The 10,939-nt window shown below is 41.6% G+C and overlaps 1 protein-coding gene across 4 annotated transcripts in view; it reads right to left on the reverse strand.

Annotated features, from left to right (window-relative positions):
• Nucleotides 1-7,876, reverse strand: part of LOC142461505 (histone deacetylase 8-like) — a 49,525-nt gene extending 41,649 nt beyond the window's left edge. Inside the window, exons 1-2 of one of the 4 annotated variants that reach the window (XM_075563523.1) lie at nucleotides 7,461-7,859; nucleotides 6,924-6,976 (exon numbers count right to left, since the gene is read on the reverse strand). In XM_075563523.1, coding sequence (XP_075419638.1) covers nucleotides 6,924-6,976; nucleotides 7,461-7,562 — 155 coding nt within the window. In that variant the 5' untranslated portion in view covers nucleotides 7,563-7,859. Of the gene's footprint in view, nucleotides 1-6,923; nucleotides 6,977-7,460 lie in introns of all 4 variants that reach the window. The other 3 variants (XM_075563522.1, XM_075563526.1, XM_075563524.1) reach the window with 3 other exon arrangements.
• Nucleotides 7,877-10,939: the final 3,063 nt, after the last annotated feature.

Here is a 10,939-nt window from a genome sequence, read left to right on the forward strand (position 1 = left end):
TATTGCAATACTGTCCACATCGGACAAGGCCACAGAAGAGGGGATCAAAAAAAGGGGTACCCTTCACAATAGCCAAACACACATTGAAATATCTAGGGATATACCTAACTCAAAAAACAAAAGATGTGTTCGACAAAAACTACAAAACACTATTAAAACAAACCAACCTCAACAATAAGCGTGACCTCAACAAATGGAAGGAGATCCTATGCTCGTGGATCAGTAGACTCAATATTGTAAAGATGTAAATTCTACCTAAAGCACTATATAAGTTAAATGTTATCCCAATCCAAATTGCAGCATGCTTCTTCAAAGAGTTGGAAAAACAGATTACCAACTTCATATGGAGAAGGAAGAAACCTCGAATTAGCAGAGAACTGCTCAAGAAGGACAAAGTGGGAGGGCTTGCTTTAACCGACATTAATATAGACTATACAGCCACAGTGGTCAAAACACCATAGTATTGGTGTAATGATAGATATTCAGACCAATGTAAAAGGATTGAAAACCCAGAAATAAAATCATCAGCATAAGGACAACTAATCTTTATTAAGGGGCCCCCAAAAGATCAAATGGAAAGTGGATGCCTTCTTCATTCCATGGTGCTGGAAAAATTGATACATAGCTCCAGAAAAATGAAGCAAGACCCTTACCTCACTCCATACACGAGAATAAACTCAAGATGGATCACAGACCTTGAGGTACAACTATTAGGGCCATTAATGAGGGCATTGGGACAAACTTGAGAATCTTGGCTCAGGGATTACATACCGTATATACTCGTGTGTAAGCCAAGTTTTCAGCACAAAAATGTGCTGAAAAACTGATGTTCGGCTTATACACGGGTCAGTGGTACGAATGGATGTCATCTGGTCAAGCCTGACTAACAAAAGGAGGAAATCTCATGAAGCCTGCCATAGAGTTAATAGCAAAGTGGGTTTGAGATGCATGGAAAGACATTCCAGAAGACATGGTACAACGTGCCTTCCAGAAATGTAGTATTAGTAATGCTATGGATAGCATATGGTAACCCACTAAAAAGGAGGGGGGGGAAGACATGGGTAGCCTGGGGAACAGGGCACTAACCCACACAGGGGGAGGGTGCTGATTATGTCTCCACAGGGAAAGAGGGACCAGACTTCAACCCGGAGCTCCAAAACAAGAACACAACACACTGACATGAAGCAGGGAACCGATAGAGAGGCCTGAGGGGCCGGCCCCATTACCAACTGAGTATACAGCACCTTCCCCCTCATAAGAATTAACTTCAGAGGACAGCACTGAAGCTAAAGCTCAAGGAGAGGGAACTGTCTAATTAGAGCACACAGGAGCCAATGAGGGGGGCAGGGGAAAAAATAGTGAAGCGCATCCTGGCTGACCAAGTCCTGAGGACAATGTTTCTGCTCAGAGCAGCAATGCAAAAAGACGACCACCAGGCCAGCCTCATCACAGAACACAGCATCTTCATTGTCCCATAGCACCAATGGGGAGGACACTAGAGACACACGGCGGGAATTGTGCCCGCCCTGAGTCACTACAGCAAAGCCAGCCTCTGGTGGCATGCAGCAGAGCAGCAGGGGGAGCAAAGCAATGAAGTCCCCAGGGATAGATGTGGGGCCAGGGCATGGCACCGCACCAGACTCGACTGGAAAGCACTCATGAAGGACAACAAATAAACCCTCAACTGTTTATAGGGAGAAAGGGGGAACAGATTACAAGGATCTACATATAACCTCCTCCCAGTAGAGAAGGGGTGAAGGGAGACTTTAGATGGTGTAAGATGTGACAAAATAATAATGATTTATAACTTATCAAGGGTTCATGAGGGAGCGAGGAGAGGGGAAAAATGAGGAACTGATACCAAGGGCTCAAGTAGAAAGCAACTGTTTTGAGAATGTGGATGGCAACAGATGTACATATATGCTTGACACAATGGATGCATGTATGTATTGTGATGAGCTGTACGAGCCCCCAATACAATGATTTTTTAAAAGAAAAAAAAAAGATTTACACTCTGAGAAACCCACAAGGTCAGGCTAGCTAAAATTTAAAATATACATGACAGCCATGGGATATACTGTTGTTTATAGCCTACTACTAGCATCAAGAAGGCCAGAAGAAATCCTGTAATTCAACCTCAAATGTATATTACTGTAGTTCAATCTCAAAAATAAAATCCATTTGGTCTCACACTTAATTCTACCCCCAATCTAAGGATAATTAGTTCTTATAATGAGGTCCTGCTGAATGCTCACCCTCACAGAAGGTATAGTTGCTATAGCAAAGTGTGGTGAAGAAACTAGATGGTGTCCAGCTTTAAAAAAAGAATAGCATCTGGAGTCTTCAATCAAGCAGCCATCTAAGTGAGGCATCAACTAAGTCTACATGGAAGAAGCACAGCAGTCTGTGTGATTCAAAGACTAAGCAAGAAAATCGAAATCTAAAGGAGTGAAAGTTATCAGGGCTTAAATTGTGAATACACAATTTGCAGAAGGCTATGGATGACAATGAGATCCCAAAATTCATCTGCAAGGCCCCCACATGGAGTGAGTCTCCAGTGAGCCCTTCTGACCAGAGTCCAGGGATGTGAATAGCCTTGCTCTTAGAGAGCACTGGAAACTTAAGATGTAAGACCTCATCATTTGATCTACTGTTTGACCCATTTGAAAGTTGTCATAGTTTTTAATACTTCCTTTCTTTTTTACTGGAGTTTTTCACTAGTTTACTTTGTTATTATTGTAGCTCCTTTTTTATTTTGCATGTTTTCCAGTTTATGAAACCCCGGGTAGGTAAATCTATGGGAACAGTAACTGAGTTAAGGGATTAATAGCTTACTGAGGATATAGGAAAGGAGTTTGGAGGGAAATGGGGAGAATAATGAGTGTAAAAAGGAAACAAAGTTCTAGAACTGATTGTAGCAATAATTATACAACTCTTTAATATTAGTGAACTATAAATATTAATGTATGATATGTGAATTATATGTCAATAAAACTATTGAAAAAAATAAGATCCATACTTCAAGAAAAAAATGTCTATATCATCAGAGGTGATTTTTTTTTTTAGTTTCTTGGACCATGTTCCCAGATCCAATAGCTCCAATTTCTACTACTTTTCTATTTATTTAATAAATATCAAAAATCAAAGTCACTATTAATAAATATCTCCCAACTTAACAGTAAAGAAATAGGACATCTTTGCTATGCTTTCTGGTTTGTCATAAAGGTTTTGGGAAATGGTAAATAACTTTAATGGAAAGCATATAATTTTTATGTTTGCCAAATACATAGATGGCTTCAAACAATGCCTGAACACACCAAACCATGAGAGCAATGTAACCGCAAGCAGGAATACATGAGAAGATTGGGCTACAGGGCCAGCCCCAACCAGAGCCAAACTGACCCCCTCCCTAAATGTATGTGCAACAGACCACACTAAACCTACAGGTGAGGTGAGGGGCCGGCACATCACGTCCACATGGAAGCAAACTGAAAAATAAAAAGATAAAGGGATAGTCGGTCTAGACCCCATTATCGGCACACCAAGCCCCGAGGATGACGTTCCTGCATGGAGCTGCTAAAACACAGAGATGTCTGTAGGGCCGACAACAGCTCATAACATGTTGTCCCTTACTGGAGCATACTGCAATAGAGGACAATACTGGGGACATGTGGCAAGGAGGTAGTGCGGTCTGAACCCCCCACAGTGGGGCAAATCAAGAAAGGAACACAACAGATCAGCAACTGAAGCAAAGCCCCTAATGAGCTACCAAAATAGACTTCAGGCTAGGAGTGGCAAATCCTGGAATTCCCCCAGGACCAATGGGGAGTCATAAAGGTCAGTGGAAAGACCTGGAAGTATGTATGTTTTTCCTGTTTTTCTTCTTTTCTTTTTTCAATCTTTTGTTATCTTTTTGTTTGGTCAATGCCATTGTTGGTATGCCCACTTACATAAGACAGGCATGGGACCTGTCTTGAGGAGAAAGCTTGAGGAGAAAGCAATGGGACCAACAGTCCCGGAGGGACCTGGGGGGAGAAGGGGGCAGGGGAAGGGGGCGGGGGAAGGATAGTGTGAGCAAACAACGCCATAGACAGAGGAACAACTAGGGAATTAAAACCAACAACAGGAGGATATAGAGATCCTGGGGGTGTTAGAGCAGCAGCAATCTAGCTAAGAGGAAGTACTATGAGGCAGAAGTAGGACAAGCATGATGAGGCAGAAGGAAGGTAAAAAGAAACAGAAGAATTATCTAGGAAGCAAAAGCTATGGACAGAGGCATAAGCATAGATGTGTCCATATGTAAATACATTAATCCATAAAAATAGAAGTATTGGCCTATGTACATATTTTTATAAATAATACACTGAAGTAGTGGATGGACTTCAGGCCTCAGCTCATACCCTTCCTCAATACAAGAACACTTTGTTCTGTCATTCTGTGATGCCCACCCTCCTGGTACAATCCCTGAAGACAAAATGGGTGCATAAGCAAATGTGGTGAAGAAGGCGGATGGTGCTCAGCTATTAAAAGATAAGTGTCTAGGGCAGAGGTCCTCAAACTTTCTAAACAGGAGGCCAGTTCACTGTCCCTCAGACCCATTGAAGGGCTGGATTATAGTTTTAAAAAAAAAACTATGAACAAATTCCTATGCACACTGCACATATTTTTTTAATTGTTTTGTTAGGGGCTCATACAACTTTTATCACAATCCATACAAACATCAATTGTGTAAAGCACATTTGTACATTCATTGCCCTCATCATTCTCAAAACATTTGCTCGCCACTTAAGCCCCTGGCATCAGCTCCTCATTTTATTCTCCCCCTTCCCTCATGAACCCTTGATAATTTATAAATTATTATTTTGTCATATCTTGCCCTGTTCAACGTCTCCCTTCACCCACTTTTCTGTTGTTCGTTGCCCAGGGAGGAGGTCACAAGTAGACCCTTGTAATTGGTTCCCCCTTTCCAACCCACCCTCCCTCCACCCTCCCGGTATCGCCACTCACACTATTGGTCCTGAAGGGATCATCCGCCCTGGATTCCCTGTGTTTTCAGTTCCTACCTGTACTAGTGTACATCCTCTGGTCTAGCCAGAATTCGGATCATGATAGTGCGGGGTGGTGGGGAGGGGAGAAGCATTTAGGAACTAGAGAAAAGTTGTATTTTTCATCGGTGCTACATTGCAACTTGACTGGCTCGTCTTCTCCCCTAGACCCCGCTGCAAAGGGATCTCCAGTGGCCGACAAATGAGGTTTGGGTCTCCACTCTGCACTCTCCCCTCATTCACTATGGTAACACTTTTTTGTTCTGATGATGCCTTATACCTGATCCCTTCAACACCTCATGATCGCACAGGCTGGTGTGATTCTTCCATGTGTGCTTTGTTGCTTCTGAGCTAGATGGCCGCTTCCAAAAGCAGAGCTGATATCAAAGAGTTCAAGGAAGAAAATGTTTTGAAACTGATTGTGGTAGCGATTTTACAACACTGCGTGATATGATTGAACTACAGAATGGTGTGATGTCTGGCTTAGCTCCTAATAGAATGGTTTGGGAAAAAAATGAAACAGGTCTCACACCTCACATTATATACAAAAACAAACTCAAGATGAATCAAAGACCTAAATATAAAACACACAACCATAAAAACCATCAATGAAAAATAGGGACATGCTTAAGGGCCCTAATGCCAGGCATAAACACACTACCAAACGTAATGAAAAATAGCCACACTACAGAAGACAAAATAAAGGGCTGGGGCCTCCTAAAACAATGACATTTATGCACATCGAAAGTTAAAAAAAAGAAGCCACGTATTGGGGGGAAAAATTACTAATGACACATCAAATAAAGGGCTAATCTCCAAAATTTACAGAAAACTACAACATCTTAAGAAGAAAAATACAAATAACCCAAACAAAAATTGACCACCCTGACAATTTACCAAAGATGACATAGAGGCTGACAGCAACCCTCTGAAAAATGTTCATGTTTATTAGCAATAAGAGAAATACAGATTAAAACAATGAGAAAACACCTCACACCGACACTTCTATCAATCAATAAAACACAAAATAATAAAGAAGGGATGCAGAGAGATTGGAACCCTCATACATTGCTGATGGGACTGTAGAATTATGCAACCACCAGGGAAACGAGCATTGTTCTTCCTGAAACAAATGCAAATGCAATTACCTGATGATCTTGCAATCTCTCTACTGGGCATGCACCGTAAAAAAATAAAGAATAAAGCACAAACAGACATCTACGCACTATGTCTACTGCAGCAATTTCCACACTAGCAAAGAGCATGGAAACAATCCAAAACACTAATTACAGAGGTGTGAATAAACAAACTGTTTCACGCATACAATTTAAAAAGACGACTCCTGTGAACACCCAAGGGCAACGCTAGAGAACATTGTGCTTAGCAAAGTTAGCCACTCTTAAAACAGATAAAAAATTAATGACACCATTATTACAGGAAGAGTGAGCTTTACCCTAAAAGATAAGACTCCGAAGACGGTGCCTCCCCCAGGAATAGGGGTGGGGGCAGGGGCAGGGAGAGAGGAGGGAAAGGAAATTATAAAGGGAGGACAGACAGAAGGGAAAAAGAGAAAGTCACATTCATGGAAGGTTTAACGGGATATTTATTATTGATTTCATTTATTAGCAACTATATATAACATGCTTCTTATAAGCCAAAATAAATATATACGTAAATAAATAAAAGCAAGAGCAAAGGGTCACAGCCTTAAAACAAAACAAAAAAACACTCCAGATTCCTTACCCCTCAGATCTAACTATTGGTCTGAGTGGCTTAAAAAAAGGAGGGAAAGTAAAATTGCATTTAGGAGTCTTTAGTGATAAGCAAGTTCATTTCAAACATATGAGAAAAAAGACTATGCTCAAGAAAATAACTTACCTCATTTGCTTATGCAGCGCGTATGCTTCAATCAGAGAATGTACCATACTGGCCTAAAAAAAAAAGCAGCATGCAAAAAAAAGGCAGAAAATAATCTGTGCTTAATTTCTCTTGAAAGTGTAATTGAGCACAATCCTATGTTCTCATACTCTTGAACCTACACTTTAGACAATATAGGTATTACCTAAATGGCTAAAGCGAAAACACCAGACCTTAATTAATTTTTCTCCTCCAACTTCTTCCATACGACTTCGGAGATTCTCAAGTAAAGCCACACCATCCTCTCTGTGCCAACCTCTCCCTTGTGCCCCCCACCCCACCTGTCCTTTGGCACCCCGCCGATAAACGCTGCTCTTGGAGAACACTTCCTCCACCCAATATTACTTCACAAATTTGTCACGAAGATCTTCCCAAACTCTAAAATCCTCGGCGCTTCCAAAAGCCGCCCCACCCCCACCCCCTCTGCCCGGTCGACTGCCTCCATTGCCGCCAGCCTCCACCAAAAAGCCCACGATTTTTCGTCCCCAACTTTCTCACCCGTTTGGGGACTTTCGACAAGGAGTCGCACATCCTGACATACTCAGGACTGTAGATGTAAACCGGGGCCAGCGACTGCCCACCATCCTCAGACTCCTCCATCTTCCACTGGCAATCCTTCCGTTAAGATCCGGCTCCTCGCAGACTCAGTTCGAGTCGAGTTCCTGCTCCTGTGAACAGTCGCAGGTGCTCTCTGGTCAACATTCCCTCCTATTCCCGAGCTCTCCGGAAACGCTTTCCCCGCCCCACATCGACTGAGAGAAAACAATGCGCCTGCCTCCGTGGAAACCATCCAGTTCAAAAGAAGGTTTGGTAGCTATAAATTTTTTAAATTCTAAATAGTTGTCCAAAGGGATAGAAATTTACAGCAAAAATAAGTCCAGTCAAAGCCAACCATCCTTGTTGCCCAACGGGGCTATTTGTGATTAGGTCAAACCACCTGCAGAGCATGCTGGGAGATGTAGTTTCCAGTAGTTTGAGGCAAGGAAGAGTCGCGGCTTGCCGCCAATTTGATTTTTAGGGCTAAAACACATAACCTCGGCTCTTTATAAAGTCCTTGCAAATACATACTTTTAAATACTTAAAGATGTAGCTATTCATGAGTTTACCATAACCTATTTCTATCAGCCGTGTCTTCCAATGACAAAGTGGGGGCGGTGGGGAGGAGGGAGAGGGGAGAGGGACAGACAGGATTTAGCTCATACAAGGAATTAGGAATCCTAGTAGCACAGTAGTTAAGCGCTGAGCTGCTAACCAAAGGATGGGCAGATTGCACCCGCCAGCTACTTTACTTACTTTGCTTCTAGAGAAGAGGATGTGGCAGTCAGTTTCCATAAAGGTTCTAGCCTTTGAAACCCTGCGAGGCAGTTCTATTCTGTCCTATAGGGTAACTATGGTTTGGGTTTTGTTTTTGTTTAATGAAAGATATAAACGATTTTTAAAATTTGACCAGTAAATCCTCGTATTAATATTAGTTCATCAGTTCTCATCATATGGTAGCTAACAATTTCAAATAATTTACTCTGGCAAATGTTTCCCAAGACACTGGCAGGTTCTGATCAGTATATATGTACTAGAGTTTATTTATACATTCTTCAACAGACAGGGATTTTGGTTATTTCCATCATTTTTTGCTATTGTGGATAGTGTGCAATAAACATAGGTGTGCATATAGATGCTCGTGTTTGATTCTTTAATTTTCTAGGATACATGCCAAGTAAGAGATTGCTAGGTCATATGGTATTTCTATTCACATTTGTTTAAGGAAGTGCCATACTGTTATAAATAGTGACTGTACAATTCTGCAACGCCACCAGCGATGTATGACAGTTCCAATCTCTCCATATCCCCTCCAGTATTTATTATGTTTTTTTTGTTTTAAAATATTCCTATTAATGCTAGATTGAGGTGGTATCTCATTGTTTTGTTTTCATTTGCATTTTCCTTCTAGCTAGTGATCTTGAGCATGTTGGCTGTCTGTATGTTATCTTTGGTGAATTGTTTGTTTATGCCTTCTGCCTATTTTTGAATTGGAATGTTCATGTTTTTCTTAGATGCTGCAGTTTTCTACATATTTTAGAAATTGGGTACTTATTTGATATATCTTTATCTGAATTTCCCCGCCTCCCAAATCTATAGGTTCTCTTTTTACTCTTCTGAAATCCGTGGCTATGTAATAGGTTTTAGAATCAGGAAGTGAGGGGTCTCCTATTTTGTTTTTTAATAGTGTTTTCCTTAAACATACTAGCATGAAGAAAGGAACCAATAAAGAGGTCTGCAGGGCCGGCCCCAATCCCAACTATGTGGATACCCCATCTGCAAGAAAATACACGTCACAAGACAGCACTGAAGCTACAGCTCAGGGAGAGGGGCATCTGATGAGAGCACACAGGAGCAAACAAAGATGGAAGGAGAGAGTAAAACACATCCTGGCCCAAGCCCTGAGGAAAATATTCCTGTTCAGAGCAGCCAATGCATAGAGAAGACCATAGGGCTGGCCCCATCACGAGACCTGATATCCCTCATTGTCCCATAGTACTACAGAGGACAACACTGGAAACATAGTACAAGAATTGTACCCCATCTTACCCCACCACACCAGGGCAAAAACACTAAGAGTGTGCAACAGAACATCAAGGGGAGAAAAGCAATGAAGTCCCCAGAGAATGTCAAAAATAGACTTTGGGGCCAGGATGTGGCACCCCATCAGGATCCACAAACAGATCAACAAACAATTTATAGGCTCTTCTTTTCTTGTAGTTGGTTTTTTGGTTGTTTTTGTTTTGTTTTTCTCTGTCTTGTTTTTGTGCTTATTATTGGCTCTGCATTTTATCTAGATAAGATAAATGGGATAAATAATCCGGAGGAGAAAACAACAGAAGCAATGATTCCGGAGGGACACGTGAGACGGGGAGGAAGGGGAAAGGAAGGAGGTGTCAACAAACCCTGGGACAAGAGAACAACAAGTGACCTACAATCAACGATGAGGAGGGCATAGAATGCCTGGTGGGGCATGGGTAATGTAGCTGAGAGGAATTACTGAAACCTGAATGAAGGCCGAAAATGACAGTGGGACAAAAGGAAACTAGATGGAAATAGAGGAAAGAACTAGGAGGCAAATTACATTTGTAGAGGTCTAAATACAGACATGTATGTATGTAAATATATTTTATATAACATTAGGGAAATAGATCTATGTACATATTTAATATGTTAAGTAGGTAGCAGATGAACATTGAGCCTCTACTCGGGTGCTCCCTCAATGCAAAAACACTTTGTTCTAATAACCTGCCACTCTATGATGCTCACCTTCCCTGACAAGATCCCTGAAGACAAAGCAGGTGCATAAGCAAATGTGGTGAAGAAAGCTGATAGCTTCCAGCTATCAAAAGAGATAGCGTCTGGGGTCTTAAAAGCTTGAATATAAACAAGCAACCATCTAGCTGAGAAGCAACAAAGCTTACGTGGAAGAAGTACATCAGCCTGTGTGATCATGAGGTGTTGATGGGATTAGTAGCAGGCATCAAAGACGCAGAACAAAAAATCATATCAATGTGAATGAGTCTTTTATGCCTGTAAACCATTGGATATCCCCTTACAGAAGGGTCACAGGGAAGAGGAGAGCCAGTCAGGGTGCAGTTTAGCAACGATGAAACATACAACTTTCCTCTAGTATTTTAATGCTCCCCCCACCCCCCTGCCCACTATCATGACCCCAATTCTACCATACAAATCTAGCTACATCAGAGCATGTACACTGGTACAGATAAGAGCTGGAAACACAGGGTATCCAGGACAGATAAACCCTTCAGGGCCAATAATGAGTGTAGTGAGAGGGAAAGGTGGGAGGAGAAAGGAGGAACCAATCACAATGATCGACATATAACCCCCTCTCAAGGGGATGGACAACATAAAAGTGGGTGATGGGAGACAGTGGTCACTGTAAAACATGAAAAAAATATATAAGTTATCAAAGATTC

This window comes from Tenrec ecaudatus, chromosome 11 (genome assembly GCF_050624435.1).
Source record: "Tenrec ecaudatus isolate mTenEca1 chromosome 11, mTenEca1.hap1, whole genome shotgun sequence".
Lineage (NCBI taxonomy): Eukaryota > Metazoa > Chordata > Mammalia > Afrosoricida > Tenrecidae > Tenrec > Tenrec ecaudatus.